Consider the following 23,514-nt stretch of genomic DNA (forward strand, 5'->3'; position numbering starts at 1 on the left):
CTGATTTAGACTTCACCTTTCCCCCACGCCTACTCTTCCTGGGAACACTTGTGACCTCCCTCTGACTACAACGAACACTCTGCAGTCCTCTTGCTTCTTGACCTCTCTGCCACATTTGACATTGTTTACAGCTCCCCTGAAACGTTCTCCTTTGCTTTCCTTCTTGCTCCCTTTTACCTTCCTGAGCTTTCTTTCTCAGTCTCCTTTCATTGGCTACTTTTTATAGCCCATCCCACAGACCTGGGTTTCTTCTGGTTCCAGTCTTAATGCCTTTGCCTCTGTGTGCTACACATACTCTTTTGTGTGGTCCATGCCCATAGTTTCAACTACCATCTCCATGCTTCCAAGTCCCAGATCTGTATTTTTACCGTTTTTCCCTGAGCCCATGGCCAATGTACCCACCTGCTTGCTAGACAGTTCCACCTGCAGATCTCACAGACATCTCAAACTCTACTGTTCCAAAACCAAAGTCATCATCTCTAATTAAAAACATCGGCTTCCTCTTGTTCTCCTTAACTTAGTTGGTGGTATCACCATCTGCCCTATTGACCCCATCTAGCAACCTGAGAAAAGCCCTTTTTCTTTATCTTCGGTATCTAAATGGACAACAAAAGTGATGCTATTTGCTAAATATCTCGGCAATCTGTCTTCATTCCTACATCTTCACTGTCACTGCATTCATTACCAATGATCTGGACTACCGCATATGGATATATGAGTCTGGACCCCTAGGAAGAGACCAGAAATATCCTAACTGCATTTTCTGCCTCTATTCTCACTACCAGCCTTATACTCAGCTGCCAAGGGATGTGGCACAAATTCTATTCTATCGGTTCCTGCTCAAAACTTTTCAATTGTTTCCTGATATTTATGGAATAAAATTCAAACTCCTTAATACGCTCTGGCCCGTCATCTTCTGACACTTTCCCACATGTATCTTTTTTTTTTTTTTTCAGACAAAGTCTCACTCAGTCTCCCAGGGTGGAGTGCAATGGGGCAGTCATGGCTCACTGCAGCCTCAACTTTCCAGGCCCAAGAGATCCTCCCACCTCAGCCTCCCAAGTAGCTGGGACTAGAGGCACATACCACCATACCCGTCTAATTTCTTCATTTATTTTTTGTAGAAACAAGGTCTCACTATGTTTCCCAGGCTGGTTTTGAACTGCTGGGCTCAAGCGACCCACCTGACTCAGTCTCCCAAAGTGCTGGGATTACAGGCATGAGCCACCTGCCCAGTCACCCACATATATCTTTTTTGTTATTGAGGCAGAATCTCAATCTCAGCTAACTGCAACCTCTGCCCTCCAGGTTCAAGCGATTGTGGTGGAACTGGGATTACAGGCGTGCACCACCACACTCAGCTAATTTTTGTATTTTTAGTGGAGATTGGTTTCGCCATTTTGGCCAGGCTGGTCTTGAACTCTAGCCTCAAGTGATCTGCCCGCCTCAGCCTCCTAAAGTGCTGGGATTACAGGCATGAGCCACTATGCCCAGCCACATATCTTATGTTTAAATAATACCGAAGTACTCTTTGTTTCTCAAAAAAACCCATGCCTTTTCCTGCTTCTGTGAAAGTTTTATGACGTAGCACCTTTGTATCTCCAGTTCTAACATAGTACCTGGTACAGAGTAGGTGCTCAACAATACTTGTTGAATAAATAAAAGGACAAGAAAATCAGAAAGTACAAAGGTTGAAAGTAAGGACACTGATCAGAAGACTACTATGAGAGTAAAGTTTGGAGTAATCAGAAAGAGAGGGAAAGAAAATGCTTTGGTGTAACATTTCCTTCAAGCTTCTACGAGGTGAAACAATCATAATCAAATAATAATTACTCCTGTAATTTGTCTCTCTTTGAAAATATGAACTTTTGTCATTGGTACAATTTCAAATGGGAACTGCTTAAGTGATTTTAAATAAAATGTTTCTTTAAAACACACACACACACACACACACACACACACACACACACAAAACCCCAAACAGCCCAGGACATGACATGTGACTGCCAAAATTCTGACAGAATATGACCCTTTCCGTATAAATCCCAAGGTCCAAGAGTGCATCTGGGAAGAGTCATTTATTTTGCAAACATTAATTGAGCTGGTATAGACACTCTTCGGCATAGAGGATACAACGATAAGTAATACGCAGTTTCCTGTCCTCAGAGAGCTCATGGTCCAAGAAGTGTCTCGCCCTTGCCTTTGTGCAGAACTCTACTGAATTCTTTTTTCTTTTTTTTCTTAATGGAGTCTCGCTCTGTCGCCAAGGCTAGAGTGCAGTGGTGCAATCTCAGCTCACTGCAACCTCCGCCTCTCAGGTTCAAGCGATGCTCCTGCCTGGGCCTCCCGAGTAGCTGGGACTACAGGTGTTCCCCACCATGCCTGGCTAATTTTTGTATTTTTAGTAGAGATGGGGTTTTGCCATGTTGGCCAGGCTGGTCTCGAACTCCTGACCTCTTTACAGAAAGCCAGATGTCTATGCTAGGGTTGTATTTAAAATCCTTTTAGGCTGGGCACGGGGGCTCATGCCTATAATCCCAGCACTTTGGAAGCCGAGGCCGAACTCCTCTCCCACACTTAAGGTCAGGAGTTTGAAACCAGCCTGGCCAAGGTGGTGAAACCCTGTCTCTACTAAAAGTACACAAATTAAGGCTGGGTGCAGTGGCTCACACCTGTAATCCCAGCATTTAGGGAGGCCGAGGTGGATGGATCACTTGAGGTCAGGAGTTCAAGACCAGCCTGGCCAACATGGTGAAACCCTGTCTCTACTAAAAATACAAAAGTTAGCTGGGCGTGCTGATGCACACCTGTAATCCCAGCTACTAGGGAGGCTGAGGCAGGAGAATTCCTTGAGCCTGTGAGGCGGAGGTTGCAGTAAGCCAAGATCACGCCACTGCACTCCAGCCTGGATGACACAGCCAGACTCTGTCTCAAAAAAAAAAAAAAAGTACAAAAATTAGCCAGGTGTCGTGGTAGGTGCCTGTAATCCCAGCTACTCAGGAGGCTGAGGCAGGAGAATCGCTTGAGCTCAGGGGCAGAGGTTGCAGTGAGCCGAGTTTGCACCACTGCACCCCAACCTGGACAAGAGTGAGACTCTGTCTCAAACAAACAAAAAAGTCCTTTTAGTCATAGGAATAGCTATATATAATTTTTTTTTTTTTTGAGACGAAGTTTTGCTTTTGTTGCCCAGGCTGGAGTGCAATGACCAATCTCAACTCACCGCAACCTCTGCCTCCCAAGTTCAAGCAATACTCCGGCTTCAGCCTCCCAAGAAGCTGGGATTACAGGCATGCGCCACCATGCCTGGCTAATTTTGTATTTTTAGTAGAGACAGGGTTTCTCCATGTTGGCCAGGCTGGTCTCGAACTCCTGACCTCAGGTCATCCGCCCACCTCAGCCTCCCAAAGTGCTGGGATTACAGGTGTGAGCCACCATGCGCAGCCAATATATATAATTTTTTTTTAAAGCTCAGAAATGGAAATTCACAGATTCAGAGCAAAATGCAGCCATTGCTTCCTTAATTAGAAGAGTGCTTTTGTGGAAGAGTAATGGACTGTACCCTTCTTTCCCCAGAAAAAAAGCAGCACCTGAGCATTCTGAACAGTTCTCTGCTCAGTGATGATCAAGCCTTCCTTTGGACAAGCTTAAATAACTCAGCCACTGTTCTTTGTTGGAGGCCTTTGGGACTACTGATGCAATGTGTCCACTTGGGGGCCCTTTGGAGAAAAAATTGCTAATTTCAGAGGGGTAGCTGTACCAATGGTTAAGGAAATCCCTGGGGAGAAAATGTTTCTGTCTGAATTAGAGAGAAGACACTTTATTTACTCATTCAATCTTCAATGATAATCTTGTGAAGCTGTAATTAATATCTTTATTTTTGCAGATTAGGAAACTCAGACAGACTGAGGCTGGGTGCCTGGTTCAAGATCGTATAGCTAACATTATTGGACATGCAAATCAAGCCCAGATTTGTGACTCTGAGCTGATGTTAATTCTATCACAATATTGGTTCTCAAGATAAATCTTTCCAGAGGAGGGGGAAAGGGAATAAATATCTAGAAGTCCCCTTAAACCAGAATTAATTAATTAGTTTGCAGAAATTGGCAAAATTTGGGTTTCCCTTCTTAAAAGTTTCCTTCTGTCACTTAGAAAAAATTTAAAATGTGTGCATTAGGTTGACAAAGATCAAAAAAAGTTTAAAAAACCCTTTTTGGAACACCGTGGAGAAAGGAGCACTTTTATTTATTTATTATTTACTTATTTTATTTTATTAATGAATTAATTTTTTTTTCTTTTTCTGAGACAAGGTCTCATCTCACTCTCTTGCCCAGGCTAGAGTGCAGTGGCCTGATCTCAGCTCACTGCAGCCTCAACCTCCTGGATTCAAGGGATCCTCTACCTCAGCTCTACTAGTAGCTGGGATTACAGGCACATGCCACCACGCCCAGCTAACTTTTTCATTTATTTTTCATGGAAACGAGGTCTCACTGTGTTTCCCAGGCTGCTGTTGAACTCCTGGGCTCAAGTGATCCTCCCACCTCTTCCTTCCACCACGCCCAGCTAATCTTTGTATTTTCTTGTAAAGACAGTTTCCCCAAGTTTCCCAGGTTGGTCTCGAACTCCTGAGCTCGAGATCCTCCCATCTCAGCCTCCCGAGGCACTTTTTTCTTCGTCGTCGTCTTTTTTTTTTTGAGACACTCTCGCTCTGTCTTCCGGGTTGGAGTGCAATGGGGTGATTTTGGCTCATTGCAACCTCCACCTCCCTGGTTCAAGCGATTCTGGTGCCTCAGCCTCCCGAGTAGCTAGGACTACAGGTGTGCGCCACCACGTCAGGCTAATTTTTCTATTTTTAGTAGAGACGGAGTTTTGTCCTGTTGGCCAGGCTGGTCTCGAACCCCTGCCCTCAGGTGATTTGCCCACCTCTGCCTCCCAAAAGTGTTGGAATTACAGTTATGAGCCACTGCACTAGGCCAAAAGGCACTCTTGAACATTGCTGGTGGGAGTATGAATTAGCATAACTTCTACTGGGGACAACTTGACACTATCTATTAAAACTATAAATGTACACACTCAGCATCTGCTCTTCTAGAAATCTATACTACGGATACATTTGAACATTTGCAAAATGACGTATATTAAAGGTTATGCACTGCAGCATTGTTTGAAATACATACAACAGATTGGAAACAAGTGCCCACTGATAGAGAACTGATTAAAGTAAGCTCTATTTCTATTCCATACAGCCCTAATAATGAGGAAACTGTCTACTGATAGTAATGATTTCCAAGATATAAGTGAAATAAGCAATATTCAGGAAATGGGTTTGATATGCTTTTATTCATGGAAAAACTTCTATATGTGTATGCTTTTGTAGGCATAGACTATGTCTGGAAGAATATACGATAGACTGATAACAGTAACCCCTACTAAAGGGTAAGTAATATTACTGGGGTTGGGGAGAGGATAGTTCAGAACAAAAATAAAGTGAGGACTTTAATGACTTTCATTCCTTTAATTTTTTTTTTGAGATGGAGTTTTGCTCTGTCGCCCAGGTTGGAATGCAGTGGTGGGATCTAAGCTCCCTGCAACCTCTGCCTCCCAGGTTCAAGTGATTCTCCTGCTTCAACCTCCCAAGTAGCTGGGATTACAGGTGCCTGCCACCACACCCGGCTAATTTTTGTATTTTTCATAGAGATGGGGTTTCACCATGTTAGCCAGACTGGTTTCAAACTCCTGACCTCATGATCCACCCACTTTGGCCTCCCGAAGTACTGGAATTACCGGCATGAGCCACCGTGCCTGGCCTCCTTTAATTTTGTTGTTGTTGTTGTTGTTGTTTTAGAGACGGAGTCTCACTCTGTCGCCCAGGCTAGAGTGCAGTGGTGCAATGTCGGCTCACTGCAACCTCCGCCTCCTGGGTTCAAGTGATTCCCCTGCCTCAGCCTCCCAAGTAACTGATTACAGGCGCCCGCCACCACATCGCTAACTTTTGTATTTTTAGTCGAGACGGGGGTTTCACTATGTTGGCTAGGCTGGTCTTGAACTCCTGACCTCAGGAGATCCGCCCAGGCCGGCCTCTCAAAGTACTGGGATTACAGGCGTGAGCCACCATGCGGGGCCTTAAATTTTTAACCATATGAATGTATTAGATATTCAATAAAAATATGTTGAATGAAAATTTAAAATAAAAAATAAGTAAAGCACATGGAGTTTAAGGTACCTAATGTGTAAGGCATAGAATGTCTTTTTATGATCAACAGGATGGTTAACGGCTATTTGGTGTCAGACCCCAATGAGTTTTAGCACTTCTACTTACTAGCTGTGTGACTTTAGACATTATTCTAAGCCTCAGTTTCCCCATATGTAAAATCAAATTTATCTCATAGGATTGGAAAAAATTGAATGCACATAAAGCACTTAGGCTCACAGAAAGCACTCAAAATGTTATTATTAATATTTTTGCCCTAAAATCTCCAACAATAAACCAAATTCTGACTTGCTCTGGCTCCTTTTGGACTAGTCTAGAGGCAAAGAGTCAAACTATATGATTTCTCAAGGAATTTTTCTGCTCAGAGGCTTGAATCTGGAGACTCCAAACAATATTCGAAGACATTCTTCCTTCTTTCTGCTGCCTTCCAACCTGCAGACCTCCCACCTGTGTTAAATGAAGACTGCTTGAAGTGAGGTTACTCAGAACCCACCCGGTTCATGTTTTCTCAAGGGTAGAAGGCGGGAAGAAATCTGTTGACACAGTTATATAAAGCCTGTCATTCAGTCCCCTGCCTATTACCTCTGCAGACCGTTATGCATATTAAAGAAGGGGGGGCGGTAAATACAAAAGAAAAATAAGAGAGAGAGAGAGAACAAATCAGGATGCTTGAGGGAATACACGTGGTCGCCAATCTGTAACTGATCAGAGCAGTTACACTGAAGCAAAAAACCCAGCGCCCAACGCTAAATATATTGCAATGGAGAAACCGTCCACAATGGGGTGTCTCTGTCCTTAGCAGAGCCTTGGGGCTGCCGTTTAAGACCCTCCTGCTACTCCCACCCTTTTAGCATCTAGTAAACCACGCGCTGTAACAACGGAATCTTGTTCTGTGTATGCGTTGTGTGAGTGTGCGCTTTGCAAACCATCTGGGCCCCATCCTGCGCGGTTGGAACGAAGATCGATTCGGGACGAGTTGGGGGAGTTGGGGCTTGCCTGTGTCTCCTCCCTTTCACTGCTCCCCCTCAGCCCCCATCCCATCGTCCGCTCTGCACAAATGTTTCGCCAGTGGAGGGACGTAGGTTTTCAGCACCAGGAGGCTGTGGACCTTCTCTGGAGGCGTGCAGTGCACCCTCCGGAGGGCCAGAGCTGAGTGCAACCTGCTCGCCACGACCCTCTCCCTCCTTCCCAAATTCGCCGCCCCAGGCTGTAATATTACATGCAGCGCGCTGTACCGGTGCGGGAGTCCAGGAAGGCTGCGTGACCTTCCAGCGAACTCCACCTCGGCTGGGGGGATGGAGGCTGCCCCGGGGCCTGCAGGCTGTGTATCGATCCCCCAGCTTCAACCAACGCAAGTTCCCCCGACACAAACCCCTCCCTACCCTCTCGGCTTTCCCAGCCTTGCAGGCTTCTAACGCTATACTCGAGGCGCCCTCCCCTCTTTCCCGCAATAAAGTAAACCCGGTGGATATTCATTCCCCTCCCTAACTCGCCTCCTTCTTTCCCCCTCCCCCCTCAGCTTACTAACCCCGCGCACAGAGCTCGCCGCCGGCGGGCCCCTTCCACCCAGTGTATCATAATGCCCAACGCTCTCCTCCTCCCCCTCTCTTAATCAGAAACGTGCTCGCGAGCCCCCCTCCCTCTGCGTGCATACATTAGGGTCTGCTTTGCATGCAGCGGCAGGCAGAGACCGGAGGAAGAAGGGGCGGGGGCGCTTTTGCCCGCCTCTTCCCTCCAGGCCCCGTTAGCCACCCAGCTTCAGCTTCGTTGTAACACCGCGTCGTTAGCGGAGCACGCCGTGGCCTCAGTGCCCGGGCTGGAGAAACACAACCCAACTCCCTGCAGAAGGGCACAAAAGCCAGACGAGTGCACAGTAGAGCGAGGAGGTGGCAGGAAACCTGCCACTCGTGTGTGCATTTTGGAGAGAGCTCCAGCATGAAAATGGGAGGGGCTCCTTTTTTATTTTTTAAAGTGCGTTCATTGAGGGCCTTTCTGTTTTGCATATAGTAAACTGGGCAGTGCTTCTGTTTTGCATGTAGTACAATAAGGGCTCTTTTATTCTAGAAGCGTTCAATTCGGGCTAACCCATCTTGTATCCGAGCCCTGGGGCGGAGGAGAAGGCTCACTGCTCCCCGACCCAGCCGCCGCGTTATACTGGAAGCTGCTCTCCCGGGCGGTTCGATTCCCAGCGCGTCCCGGGAACGTGTGTAATCGGCCTCTCAGTGCTCAAGGCTGCAGGCGGCCCGGCTCCCTCCGCCTCCATCTCCGCGTAGCCCTCGCCCCCTCCCCCTCTCTCCGGAACCCGCGCTCTGCTCCGGGCTCCCGGGCTTCCTTCCCCCCTCCTTTTCCCGAGCAATGCCTCTCCCGGAGGGCGGGGCATGCACTTATCCAGGTTGCGGGGCGGGCGGGCGGGCAGGAGGGGGCGGCCCGGGCCTCGGGATGGAGTTGCAGCGCCCAGGCGTCAGAGGCAGAGGCCCGTGGCCGCTATACAGATTGCGGGGCTGGCGGGCGCGGCCCGGCGCTCTGCATAGCGGCCTGTAGAGTGCAGGCGGCCAGGCAGCGCCGAGCGGGTTAGGCAGGTTCCGGGGCCCCGTGCCCCCCCCCTCCGCCTCCCCGCCCCCCTGTGTTGTCGCCTCTCCCTCTCGCTGCTTCACTTCACGGGGCGAACATGGCGCACAGCTGTCGGTGGCGCTTCCCCGCCCGACCCGGGACCACCGGGGGCGGCGGCGGCGGGGGGCGCCGGGGCCTAGGGGGCGCCCCGCGGCAACGCGTCCCGGCCCTGCTGCTTCCCCCCGGGCCCCCGGTCGGCGGTGGCGGCCCCGGGGCGCCCCCCTCCCCCCCGGCTGTGGCGGCCGCGGCGGCGGCGGCGGGAAGCAGCGGGGCTGGGGTTCCAGGGGGAGCGGCCGCCGCCTCAGCAGCCTCCTCGTCGTCCGCCTCGTCTTCGTCTTCGTCATCGTCCTCAGCTTCTTCAGGGCCGGCCCTGCTCCGGGTGGGCCCGGGCTTCGACGCGGCGCTGCAGGTCTCGGCCGCCATCGGCACCAACCTGCGCCGGTTCCGGGCCGTGTTTGGGGAGAGCGGCGGGGGAGGCGGCAGCGGAGAGGTAAGGGGGCGAGGAACCCCCAGGTCCGGGGTCTCGACCCTCTGCGGAGCCCCCTCCCCTCCCCCATCCGGGATTGAGGAGCATCCCAATTCTGGGACCATCTCAGGGTCCCTCACCCGGGGCGAATGGCTCTCCCATCTTGGGACCCCCATGCAGGGCTGCAGACCCCCAGGCGCCCCCACCCCGGGGTTTGGGCCCATCTGGCTGAGGGCGTTTGCCCCCCGCCCTCCTCCCCCTGACCCTTCCCCAAATCCCTTGGCACAGACCCCCTCGCCGGGGTTTCCCATTCCGGGACTGAACCCCTCCTCCCTTTCACAGATTACCTCATCCGAGCAAGATTCCTCCCTCCCTCCCTCCTAGAGACCTGATCCCGCCACATCCCCGCCTCCCTCTCTGGGCAGATGTGTTACTCCTAGGGCAGTTTTCCTCTCGGGCATCTCTCGGGTGATGGCCTCATCCAGGACCACGTTCTCCTAGCCCTTGGGGATCGATGTCCCTTCCAGCACCTTGCTTTCGAAAACCCGATGAACCCTCGCCCCGTCCCCGGGCCAGGTCCCTATACTGCCAGCCACTCCCCCTTCCTTCACCTCCACCCTCTACCCCCACCCCAAGCAGACAGATCCTCCCCCATTCCTCCCTACCCCACCGGGGAAAATCTCTCCTCTGCACCTTTCCTGGTCTCACCTCCTTTCCCTCTGAAGATAACGGTGATTCCTCATATAGCAGTCTCTTCCCCCCGCCCCCCCACCTCGTCTTACAGGGCTACAGTTTCTAGCCTATTGGTAGCCGGGAATTACTCTACCTTCACTCCACCCTTTCCCTCCTTTAGAATGAAGGATTAGTGGCATCTTGGAGGGGAAAATAGTCCACTGTCCCCTAGGCTTAGAGAAGAGCAGCTTTCCACCACTCCCCCTGGAGAGGAGGCAGGCTTTCCCTCCAGCTCTGGGGAAGGGGGCCCCTGTGAGGGGAGGTGTTTGTGGGGGGACTGGGGCAGCATCCTCCCAGGGGAAGCAGCTGCTCTCCTACCCCACCCACTGCGCCTGAGAGCACGCAGTCTCCAACCCGAGCTCCCTCCCGCCCTTCTCTTCTCGTCATTTCATTATTGATCCACCTTTTCCTAGGCCAATCCTGGGGCTTGGAAGGGGTGGGGGAAGCCAGGTTGGGGTGAGGAGAGTAGATAAGGGACAGTTATACTTTAGTGTGGTGGCGGTGGTTGCTTTGGGATGGGAGAAAGAGGAGGACTGTGAAGCAAAGTTATTCCTTAGAAATGACTTGGGGTTCTCTCTGATTCTTATAAGGAGACCCAAGGTAGATGAAGGGTCAGAGCGTTGCCCCTTCCCCATTAGTACTGGGGCAATAACGGAGTTGCTTCTATAAACACTTTTCAGCCCCCTTCAGCAAAAAGGAAAGTTGCCCAGGGAAGGGAAGTTGAGTTCAGGTTCAGCCAGTGGCGTTGCGCATTTGTTTTCCATTGGATGCAGGAGGGGGGAGTTTGAATTGTAGAGGGAGGAGAATGGCATGGGGGATGCTAGGAGGAGGAAGAGCAGCTGCTAGGGGCTGAAGCGAAGGGGGGTAGGGGGTTGCTGCTCTGGAGTGCTCTTGATTGAAACAGAAAGGGAAAGATAACAACCAGCCGTTTCCTGCGTGCTCTGCCGTTGGTGCACACAAAATATCCTGGGCAAACCCCTTGTCCCCTATTGTGCCCCGCACCCCTTTAGATTTACGGAAAGATCCTGGGAAGAAGGGGAGGGAGGAGATCCCAAGGACCCCGGCCCCTCCTTTCGAGGAGCTGGCGTTTTTTGGTTGTTAGTCTTCCTGCCTCCTTTTTTTTAATCGTTTCTAAGGCAGCCTGATCAGGAGACTGACAACAACCCGCCTTCTGACAGAGCAAGGAGGACATGATGGGGGCGTGTTCCTTGCTATGTAGCTAGCTGCAGCGTCCCCTTTCCCTGCCTCTCTCTGCGCTATCTCCACCTCCTTTTCCCAGCCTTCAGAAGGCAGCTGCAGTCAGCAGGGTTGTTTGAGACTATTTATTGGTTGCTGTAGATTATTATTTTTTTTTGAAAGGCCAATTCTGTATTTTTTAAGCTAACAACACAGATCCCATGTAGTTGGAGAACCAAAGGCCACATACATGACAAAAAGACTGAACCGTTCAGGTTACTTGCATGGAGTTGGTGCTTAAATGTGAGTTGATTTTGCTTTTTTAAAAGATACAGCAGCAAAAAAAAAAAAAAAAAAAAAATCAAAACTGACATTTCATTTACCTGCTTATTTTCAAAATTGAGACTTGCCTGGTTATATGTAGCATTTTAGCGCCGTGTGTATTTGAGTTTAATAAAGTCTCTATTAGGAGAAGTTAGTCCATTTTAAGGGGATCCTGAGAAGCATTTTCTTCTTGTTCAGTATGCTTATTTATTTTGTATTGAAGGACCAAACATTCACATTCCAAATGTTATCACATATTCAAAAGCAAAGTTTTATGCTGACAGCTTCCAATCATAGTTTTTCAAGAGACTGGTTAGAAAGAGAGCCACCTGGATTCAGGGACCTAATGTCTGGGCACCAGAATATTTTATCTGTTGGTCTTTGACAAATCACTTTTAAAGTTTTAATCAGGGGCTAAACGTTTTCTTACCTACTGGCATTATGAGATAATTGTAAACTAGTGTTTTATTTTGCTTAACACTAGTATATAGTGTAAAGCCTGTCAAGGAATTGCAGTTATTTCAAATAAGATCATACTTATAAGGGGTTTTTGTCTTTAAAACTTTTTCCTGAACAGTAGTTGCTGCTTCGTTATGAGAAGAGTAGTTGACTCCTTACATTAAACTTGAGTATTTTTTCTGACTTGGACTTGAATGAGCTCTGTTCCATGGGTAAGCTTTTTATGTGGTGTTTGAGGCAATCCAGTGTGAGTTGATGCTATGCGTTGAGTAGTGGTAAACCTCTGACCTGAAGTTTTCATTGTAGAAGCCAAGCGCATATATATATATATATATTTTTAACATAGCCTTACTCATCAATGATAAAGTTCCAAAAAGGAAGTTTAGGTTCACCCTGGGCTGACATGGAATTATAAAGATTGCTTCTCAGAACTCACTCATGGCTCTATATCAAGTCTTATCTGAATTCATGAAGAAATGGTTATATGATCCAAAATGATTCTAACCTCTTTAAACTGGTTCGCCTTCAGTGAATAATGACTATAACTTGCCTCTAACAACACCTATGTTAATACTTCTAAAACTAGGTAACAGAACTTCCAGATGACTTTGTTGTTTGAACTCCCTTAGCCATAGGAGACTTGTCCTTCACTGCTGCTGATTCCTGACTTCCTTTGTATGACAATTAGGAAGCAGAATTGAGGTTTTGTTTTATTGAGCACTGTAAGAAATCAGAGGTCCATTTTTTGTCTTTCCCCTTCCCTCTGTAGTGTCAGTATCCCATTTTTCTAAGGATTGTCTCAGGTAATGTTCATATTACTGTACTTTGCCATCTAAATAAACATAGTACAGCAGCACCCTTTCTGTTGACTGGAAGTTAGGCTGTTGTAATAATAAACTCCTGAAACAGTATATTTATCAGTAACTAGTCTTTGTTTATTAATGTCATAATCCGGTTACCTTCCCTACTACTTCACAAAATATTAAAAGCAAAATTTCCATCCTGTTCATAACATAACAAACTTTAATTAGATAGAAATTGAAACTGAGTTACAGCATTGGTGTGTGTTTGTTTTCACTTGAAATTGCAGTTTAGTTCATGTGGACTGAGACAGGCTTTTGGATTGGACCTGAAAAGATAGTATTCCTGCAGCTGAAAGGTAGTAGGAGAGTGTTTGTGATTTTTTTTTTTTTATGTTTATTGATCACGTATGTACCAAGAGTGGGAGCTGCTCCTTCATTGCCTTCACAGCTAATCCTAAGATTGGCAGAAGGTAAATGAAGGAGGGAACACAAGTACAGTGGAGTGCACTAAGCCTCTGAGTAGAAGTTAGTGGATGTGGGCTCTCATCTCCGTTACTGAACAGTTACGAGACCCTGGGCAAATTCACTTTGAACCTTAAATTTCTGATCTGTAAAATGAAAAGTTTGGACTAAATAGCTCATGAATCTGTTCTGTGTCAGTATTATGATTCCTTTCTATTGTATTAAATTTTGGGTCAGATCAGAATTTCTTATTCTGAGTTCATTTCAAGAGTCAGAGTCAAGTGAGACAATTTGGTAATTTTTGGTTTTTTTTTAGTCAGGGTCTCACTATGTTGCCCAGGTGTGTCCTGAACTCCTGATCCTCCTGCCTCAGCCTCCTGAGTAGCTGGGATTCTGTTTGGTAATTTTTAATATCAGATCATACCTTTGCCCGTGTAACTGGCATTATTATTAGAAGGAGAAATTTTCAACTTGGAAATTTTTCATTGTGTGAAAAAAACATAAGGACTTTGGTGAAGTTGACCAGTTTCATTTATAAGAAAAATGAGGATAAAGTTTTTACACATAGTTCTGAGAACCTACAGAATCCCAGGCATTATCTGGTGTTTAGAGGCCCTTTTGTTTGACTAAATGTGTTTTCATTGTTGTGAATGCCAGACTATCCAAAAGAGAAGTTATTTTCAGTCTAGGTGGTATATTCCTTTAGGTGTGTGAATTTTGAATGAAAAGAAAAATCCAATACATCAATGTATTTATAAACTGAAGTGATAGTACCTACTTCATAGGAAGTAGTTATTAATATGTTCTGAAATGGTTTATACTGAGCATTAGAAATTCAGTCTTTAGAACTTTTCTTCCTCTGTGACTGAAAACCAGATGACATGTCCCCATCTTTCACTTCCATTTAATTATCTTAAGGCACATACTCCTGGAGGAAATCATCATTCACACAACAGTGATCTATCATCTTATTGGAAGTTGAGAGAAACTATTCCCATCTTGACTTCTCATTTCTTTGTTCACCTTGGAGCTGTCCTTCCATAGGGCAGCTGTGCAGACTCTATACCAATTGCCTCCCTTACCCTGTGGCTAGAGGGGGTGGCAACAGTGCTTTGCTTGCTCAGAGGCATAACAGACTGCAGTGCCTCTCTCTTTTGGAAACTCGCTGTGTTTTAATTGTAGGTCTCCTAATTAAGATCTCTTTGTGCCTGCCCACATTCCACTAGTGTTGGCACAGAACTTCAGCTTCCTTCTAGCACTTAACTGAAGGCCTTCAATCGGGCCTTTTGTGAATATCTTGTCTCTTTCCATTCTTCCTCTGCCAAGGTGGAGAGCCCAATGGCATAGACCTTTGAGAAGGGGGAAGCTTTGTGACTATCACTACTTTGGGAGGAATTTATTCAAGGATTGCTGGGATGGGACCTTCCTTTGTTTGCATATGTTATTTTCAGGGATTAAGAAAGGTTAAATTACTAATGAGTCTGGCATGACATACCTACATTTTAATCAGATTCTTAACCCTGTAGGCACTAGTAGGAAAGAGGATGCCACAGAGTTCACTGTTACAAAGTATTTCCTTGGATCTTATCTAGACTGGTTTATGAAGCTTGATGAGTAAAATATTGTCATGGAGTAAATCTCAGACTTGTGATTTTTGTGGACTCCGAGGTTGTTGAAGACAAGACAATCAGATGAAATTATTGATTGCTCCTAGATTGTATCAGCTTTGAGACACAGACTGAATTAAAGTTAGCTTTGAGATCTGAATTAACTTTTGATTAGAAAGACTTTAGGAGGTTCTGGAAATTGTTGAGTTAATTAAGAATACCCTTGTAGGCTCCAGTATTTCTTGAGAAGTTCAGGAATTGTCTAGGCTTCTAGAGTATTTTCAGAATAAGATAAAATAGCTTTTCTGGAAAAAGTAGTTTGACTTTAGTTTCCAGGACCTTCGTATTCAAAATACAGTATGTTCTTTACTAGATCTACATGTGGCATGCTAGAGAAAATGCTACCTTTTATTAAGAAAAAGGAATCTTAAATCCTTTACCTGGACCCAGATGGCTTCATTGATCACATCAGTATGAGGTTATGCAGACAAAGGGCTGTTTTTGTTGTTATTGTCATTTCATTGGTTGTTGAAGAAGGCCTGGAAGAAGGAAGTACAGGATCTTTTATGGCATGCATTAAATAAAGCTGGAGGCCTGCACTCTTATACCTGAGTGGGTGGTTTTATGGCCTAATTCTCTAATTGCTGGCATTTATGACAGTGTGGATGCTACTGGCCCTGTGGCTGAGGTAGATTATGCTGGGAATAGGGAGAAAAAAGGGGTCCTTTTGTTAGCCTTTTCATTTTCCCCCTCAATAAAGTCTCTGAGAAAGCCCCGAGGAAATACAGAGACACTTGGACTGAGGGAATGATTTCCCATAAAATGGTTCTTTATGTTTTCAAAATGATGAACTGCTTTTCTTGACCTATCCAAAGAAATCCATACCACCACTGTTAAATATTTCAATGAGTTTTTTACCTTGTCAGGTTACACACCAGGGGAAGCCAACCATGAGACTGTAGCTGCTGCCAGACATTTGCTTCTAAAGACTTAAGACATTTGAAAGAAGAATTTTGTTATGTGATTTGTAATTGTTGTGGATGATATAAATCCCCTTGAAGGATTAGTCTAAAACTTCTAAGAGGCCAAGCTTGGTTTAACTTTCAGATGTTGAATTGAATGTATTGCCCTAATGAGTTTTAGTTTTAAGGAAACAACAAAGATATGAGTTAGTTGGCAGTTTTCTGTGCAGTGTATGAAAATTCCCCTTCCCTTGAAATGAGTAGTTGTTTTTCTATTTGACAAATAGACTGAAGGGATTTCCCCAGATATCTTACCTTTAATTATTGCTACAGCAGTACCCTGTGAGGTACCATTGGGTAGCATCTGTCCAGTGGCATCTATTTCAGGAGATGGAGTTTTTCCATATATAGTATTTTGTCCACTTTCTTGCATTTCTGGTTTTGTGTTTTGTTGGAATGTTTGGGTATAGATGTTTTGATGTCTTTCAGCAACAAAAGCTATGAATCTTTCTAACATTCATACTGTTTTAGAGAGATCCACTTGTATTATCTATGCTTTGTTGAAGCATCATTGTTTCATTCTCATTTTACAGCATCAATGTAATGGTAGCTTTCTGTCTTGAATTAGGAGAGTGATATTACTTGTGAGAAGTGTTTCTAGAGAAAAGTTTTTTCTTTAGGCTCTCCTTTATACTATCTCAGTTCTAAAAACTAGGGAGAAGTTAATTGTTATCTCTAATAAATATCCTACACCTGGAGAAATATTTACACCTGCCCATATTCAACCTCTGCCCATCCATGAGGATTGACCACTTTTTAGATCAAACACAAACATTGTCCCTAGATTATTACCTTTAATTATAAGCAGTAAAACCTTGTGGATAACATCTCTTTAAGCTTAGCTAATGAGGATATCCTTTTGTAATCTCTTTGGCTAGGATTTTTTATTTGTGCATATTTAAATGCCTTTACAGAAGAAAGGGAGAATCTCATAATCTAATCTGTACTGGTGTGAGATAGTATAGCACAGTAATTAAGAGTTGTTAAGACCATGGGCTCTGGATTTAAACTGCCTGAGTTCAAATCTAAGCTCAGCCATCTTGAAAAAAGTTTTTTTTGTGTTTTGTTCAGTTTGTTTGTGACAGGGTATGCTCTGTTGCCTAGGCTGTAGTGTAGTGGCACAAACATTTCATTTCAGCCTCAACCTCCAGGGCTCAAGCAATCCTCTTGTCTCAGCCTCCTAAGTAGCTGGGACTACAGGCATGCGCCACCACACTCAGCTAATTGTTTTATTTGTTGTAGAGATGGGGGTCTCACCATGTTGCCCAGGTTGGTCTTGAACTCCTGGCCTCAAGTGGTCCCTGCACCTCAGCCTCCCGAAGTGTTGGGATTACAAATGGGAGGCACTGCACCCAACCAGAAAAGTTTTTGGACCTCTCCATGCCTCCGTTTCTTCATTTGTAAGTCAGGGGTACTCATGCTTCATAGCCTTATTGTGAGGCTTAAGCGAGATCATGCATGTAATGTAAGCACTTAGCACTTTGCCTGGCACATAGGAAGCCCTAATTATTAGAACCAAGAGATTGAAAGGAAAGCAGGGTTATAATCTTTTTTTTTCATCAAAATAACTGGTTTTTATTACATTGAGTTATACCTGTATATATATGCATACATACACCTGTTTGAGTGCTATAATCTTAGAATGTTCTTGATATTAGTTTGAGTGTCAAGTTCTTCTATGAGCTAGGTAGAACCAAATTGAAGGCCAGCCACCTATCTTGGTAACAACATTAGTGTCCAACTAAAACATATTAAGAGATAAGGCAAAAAAGAAGAAAGAGAACAAGATGGTATAAATAGGCAGCTAAGATACCAAGGAACACAGTGCCTCCATGAGTTGCTCATTATCAGGCCAAGGCAGCTATAATGGGGTTGCTACCTGTTGTCTCTATAACTAGTGTTCCTGATCTTTTTATGAGGAGAACACTTGGTGGTTCCTTACAACAGCTCTGAGGCTCTTCAGGGTACTTAGGCTCCAGGTTCAGATCCATTAGTCTATACTTGGTGACATTTGTTCTTAAGTGTCAGCTTGAGGAGAATGAGTGCTGGTCTACGGAGATCAATGCAAGTAACCATTTAATTATAGAAGAAATGCTGAATTGTAGGTTGCAATTTCTGAGGGTTGGGACTTGAGCCGAATGGTCAAAAGCAGATTAGAGTTTAAGAGTAACTAGTTAAGAGTAGTGTGTTTAAGGAGGAAAAGTACAGTTTTGGGCCGGGCGCAGTGGCTCATGCCTGTAATCCCAGCAGTTTGGGAGGCCAAGGTGGGAAGATTGCCTGAGGTCAGGAGTTGAAGACCAGCCTGGCTAACATGGTGAAACCCTGTCTCTACTAAAAATACAAAAATTAGCTGGGCGTTGTGGCCGGCACCTCTACTCCCAGCTACTTGGGAGGCTGAGGCAGGAGAATCGCTTGAACCTGGGAGGTGGAGGTTGCAGTAAGCCAAGATTGTGCCACTGCACTCCAGCCTGGGCAACAGAGCAAGATTCTGTCTCCCAAAAAAAAAAAGAAAAAAAGAAAAGTACAGTTTTGCCATACTGTCTTTAAAAAAAGATTTGCAGGCTGGGTGGGGTGGCTCAGTCCTGTAATCCCAACACTTTGGAAGGCCGAGGCAGGCAGATCACTTGAGGTCAGGAGTTTGAGACCAGCCTGGCCAACATGGTGAAACCCTGTCTCTACTTAAAATACAAAAATTAGCTAGGTATGGTGGTGTGCGCACCTGCAATCCCAGCTACTTGGAGGCTGAGGCACGAGAATCACTTGAACCCAGGAGGCAGAGGTTGCAGTGAGCCAAGATCACACCACTGCATTCCAGCCTGGAGGACAGAGTGAGACTCTGTCGAAGATTTCCTAATGTACTCAATACACCATCAGAAACCATCAATACACCTCAGAAACTGAGGCACAGACAAGTAATTTTCTTTAAGTTATATGGCTAGTAAGTGGCAGAGCTAGAATTTAAATCTGAACCTACATCTGCTTGAAAGTTGATTCTTGCTCTCTACACTGTGCTATCTTTAAATCCTTTCTCTTCCCACTCCCATCCAATCAATTTCTGAGTCTTGTCCATTATATTATTGTAGTGTTTCTTTCATCTGTCCTTGCTGTTCTGTTCCTGCTGTTCTAGTTTAAATTTCCATTACTTTTGGATAGTTTATTGTGGTAATCTTCTCATTGGTCTTCCCACCTATCTTTTCACCCGGCACAGTGCTACACAATATAATGGTTTTCTTAAATACAGATCTGATTATGTCACTTTATTCCTAAAATCCTTTGGCTTCTCACTGAATATAAAATTTAAGATTCTCAGCCCTGTATGATCTTGCTAGCTTGTATTTCTAAATTTTGAACCGTGTCTCCTGAATGTACGTTGTTACCGCTTCAACCACATTGGACTACTGAACTATTAGGTATTCTCCACAGTCTGTTTATCTGCCTTTGTACCTTTGCTAAAGCCTCTCCTTTGCCTTAAAGTCTTTCCCATTTTGACCTGTCTTGGGCTTATTATTCATCTCCCATGGTTCAACTCAGATCCCCAGATCCTAACTCTTCCATGTTTTCACAGATTGTACTGCTAGTTGAAACTCAACTTCTTTCCTGTTTTCTTTTTGTGTTTTGTACATTACCCTTAAAGAATTTAACCCAGTATACCTTATGTTGTGATACTTTTGAAATGTGTCTTTGTCCCATTAGATAGTGACTCCCTTAAGACATGGGCCATTTTTTTTTGTTTGTTTGTTTGAGACGGAGTCTCGCTGTGTCTCCCAGGCTGGAGTGCAGTGGCGTGATCTCGGCTCACTGCAAGCTCCGCCTCCCGGGTTCACGCCATTCTCCCGCCTCAGCCTCCCAAGTAGCTGAGACTACAGGCGCCCGCCACCACGCCCGGCTAGTTTTTTGTATTTTTAGTAGAGACGGGGTTTCACCATGTTAGCCAGGATAGTCTCCATCTCCTGACCTCGTGATCCACCCGCCTCGGCCTCCCAAAGTGCTGGGATTACAGGCTTGAGCCACCGCGCCCGGCCGACATGGGCCATTTTTAAGTCATCATTTATGTTTTATGTTTTTTTTTTTTTTTTTGAGACGGAGTCTCGCTCTGCCGCCCAGGCTGGAGTGCAGTGGCCGCATCTCAGCTCACTGCAAGCTCCGCCTCCCGGGTTCACGCCATTCTCCTGCCTCAGCCTCCGGAGTAGCTGGGACTACAGGCGCCCGCCACCTCGCCCGGCTAGTTTTTTGTATTTTTTAGTAGAGACGGGGTTTCACCGTGTTAGCCAGGATGGTCTCGATCTCCTGACCTCGTGATCCGCCCGTCTCGGCCTCCCAAAGTGCTGGGATTACAGGCTTGAGCCACCGCGCCCGGCCTGTTTTATGTTTTTTATAGTGGTGACTTTTTATATAGTGTTTGTTGAATTGAAAATCTGATCTACATACAGCTTTTAGGAATACTTTGCTAGGACACATTACATAAACTAGGAGAACTTATGACTACGAACAGAATATTTGGACTAATCATTAAGAAATACTAATTTAAGTATGGCAAAGGAAAGCATAGTAGCCATGATGGGACATTTTTGTAAAGGTACTGATTGGGTTTTGAAAGCAATGTTAAGGTATCCTGATGGAATGGCATTATCTTTTATGTAGATAATACTTAGCACTGATCATCCCCTTACTTGAGTGTTGTTTCCATTTCTAGGTTCCTCAACTTAAAAGGGATGAGGAGACCTTGGAGACGGTTCTGAGGAGACTCAAAAGATGATTATATGATTGGAAGTCAGTCCTATGAGGAAAGGTTGAGAGAATGAAAGGTTAAGAGGCAACTTAATAACTCTTCAAAAAACATGAATGGATCCATTATTAGGAATGGTAACCAGCGGTTTCCCAGCTCCACTGACAGCAGAATAAGAGAAAATAGGTTTAAACTGAAATAAGGGGTAGTTGTGTAAAGAACTTATTGGTAATGATGGTTGTCATTATAGTCATGGTAAAAAGGTTGCCAAAATAATTTTATTATCTTCTCTGGAAGTATATTTTAAAAGTACAGTCCTGCCTATATATGTATAAAATGACCTCTCAAGCTGCCTTTTCCTTCTGTGAATCAGTAAATAAATTCTTATTCAGTTCCTCGAAGCAATAATTACTTTTCAGTAGGAAGCTTCCAGAGAAATTTCTTTATGAAGTAATGGTTTTTGTAGTGGCTTTATGGGAGAATAAAAATTTTGTAAGTGGAGCTAAGAGAGAAATCTTAAACATCAAGAGAAACCAAGGAAAACAGTAGGTGTGGTATCAATATAGGAAACAAATAAGTATTTGTAGCTTTTATGTCCATTTTCAGTTGTCATTTAAAGAGGTACGGTTCAGAATAGCTCTTGTTAAGGCTGTCACTGCTTGTGGATACATTATAACAAATGCTTATAAGTCATTTCCAAACTAATGTAAGTTTGCTTCATGTTAGTATTATAAAAGCCTCTGACCCTTGGCTTTTGAGGCTATGTAGAGGGCTTGCATCACTCAGAATGAAACCTTTTTAGATATGTTGGGTTGCAGAAAGCATTTCCTGTACAGTCAGAATGAAAACCTGAATTGGGATTATTCATGTAGATTACCAAAAGTCTGGGCAGAGCTGATATTACCACCAGCCAGTTTTCCTACTAACTCTTAACTCCAAAACCTTCATTGGGTTATTGAAGCTTTAGGACTTTTGAATTTCCTACTGGAATTGTGTATGAATTCCTTCTTTCAAGTGAACTGATACTAGATTTAAGATTAGTTGTATATCTTAAGTATTTTTTAAGTTGCATATAATAAATAGTCTCTACTTTTAACCAGTCTCATAAAATGCCTGTAGTTCATAGGTGAAGCTGGATTGTTGCAGGAATTCTGCAATTGTTGGCAAAGTGAAGGGCAGTTTGACTCCTTAATTATAAAGTTGGATGTCATTTGAGAAACTCTGGGAATTGGAAGTAGAACAAATTCATACTTTCCCTATAAGTTTTAATTGCTTGTTGTACATTCAGTAAACGAGATATAAAATTCAAAAAACTGCTTGTATAAATTCAGAAAATGGGATTATAAAAGCAAAGACGATTTCTCTTATGATTCTTTGTTCTACTTGAGAGATTCAAGTGTTGGAGTAATAAAAAATACCAGGGACTTTCTTTTTTTTAATAGGTTGATGCCACCTAATGTGGGCTTCTCAGAATGTGATGGCAAACTTCCAAATATGATGTGGTAGCCAGAAGAGACCAACTGGTTTTACAAAATATTAAGAACACAAAATTTCCCAACTCATATATTTGAATATTCCTAAAAAATAATAAGTCAAAATTGTGTTGGTGGGCTGTGCACAGTGGCTCACAAGTGTAATACCAGCACTGTGGGAGGCTGAGGTGGGAGGATTGCTTAAGGCCAAGAGTTCAAGACTAGCCTGGGCAACTTGGTGAGACCTGATCTCTACAAAATAAAAATTTAAAATTTAAAAAATTAAAAAAAAAACCGCCACGCATGGTGGCCTGTGCCTTATAGTCCCAGCTACTCGGGAAGCTGTGATGGGAGGATTGCTTGAGCCCAACGGGTTGAGGCTGCAGTGAGCCATGATCATGACACTGCACTCCAGCCTGGGCAACAGAGTGAGACTCCATCTCCAAAAAAAAAAAAAAAAAAAAAAACAAGAAAAAAATTGTATTGGCCGACTCGGAGGCTTCGGTGTTATTTTGCCAAGAAGAATGTTCACTTTTGTCATCTAATTTTACACTGCTTCTTCAGCAAACTGACTTTACGGAGAGATTACCCTGTTTACCTTTAGAAGGAAGGAAGTTGTGGATTCCTCAGTGTTACTCTCGTTACTGTTGGTCATTCAACAGCCCATCTTCCCAGAAGGAAAGCTGTAACATGACTTTTGCACCAGGATAAGAACAACAAACGGAAGAAAAAAACTGAGTTTTATAGTAGAAGTTTGTAGTTGAATGAGAATGTAGCTCAAAATGAAGTTAACCACTTAAACTTGTCATATGGGGGACCAAAATTTCTTATAATAAAAAGAACCATATCTGAAAATAAAGTTGGTGTTTGTTTAATTTTTCTAGCCTATTCAAATCAATCTGGTCATTTATGGTACTTTCCTATTAGAGAAAAATAAACCCTGTGATTGTGATGCTTAACTTAATTTTCTACAGTGAATCAGTTAAGTGAGCTTATTTTTTCTGCTTTAGCAAGTAGATACATCAGTTCAGACTTGGAACCTGAGGAGTCTGGGAATACACCTTTCTTGAGTTTTTTTAATAAAGATTCTGCAGAATAATTTGGGCCATTGCCAGGAATCAGAATAGTTTACTATCTGAAGTAGCGCATTCATTTTGCTGTTTTTTTTTTTTTTTTTTTTAAGACAAATAAGCTACTTTATAACTACCTCTTTTTCTGAAGCAGGATGGGTGGAGTTCACCTGTTTCATTTGCTTTACTGTTTTCAGCATCTTTGCTGCTTGTTCTTGTTGACATGGAGTGGGGATGACGGGTAGTACCTATTTCTCTAGTTACAAAGGGAATAGCATTTGTGTTTTGTAGGTGACAGTTGCTAGGTAGAATTGAATTAAATATTTGAAAACTGGACTTCATTCTTGTGTCGGTGAAATTTTTACCTTCTGTTGTTA

The 23,514-nt window shown here is 44.4% G+C and overlaps 1 protein-coding gene across 8 annotated transcripts in view; it reads left to right on the forward strand.

The window, feature by feature from the left end:
- Positions 1 to 8,859: 8,859 nt before the first annotated feature.
- Positions 8,860 to 23,514, forward strand: part of LOC105476407 (lysine methyltransferase 2A) — a 94,239-nt gene continuing 79,584 nt past the window's right edge. For 2 of the 8 annotated variants that reach the window (XM_071075637.1, XM_071075639.1), the window contains exons 1-2: positions 8,861 to 9,308; positions 11,397 to 11,495. In XM_071075637.1, coding sequence (XP_070931738.1) covers positions 8,877 to 9,308; positions 11,397 to 11,495 — 531 coding nt within the window. In that variant the 5' untranslated portion in view covers positions 8,861 to 8,876. Of the gene's footprint in view, positions 9,309 to 11,396; positions 11,496 to 23,514 lie in introns of all 8 variants that reach the window. The other 6 variants (XM_071075642.1, XM_071075643.1, XM_071075640.1 and 3 more) reach the window with 4 other exon arrangements.

Source organism: Macaca nemestrina, chromosome 12, assembly GCF_043159975.1.
Source record: "Macaca nemestrina isolate mMacNem1 chromosome 12, mMacNem.hap1, whole genome shotgun sequence".
Lineage (NCBI taxonomy): Eukaryota > Metazoa > Chordata > Mammalia > Primates > Cercopithecidae > Macaca > Macaca nemestrina.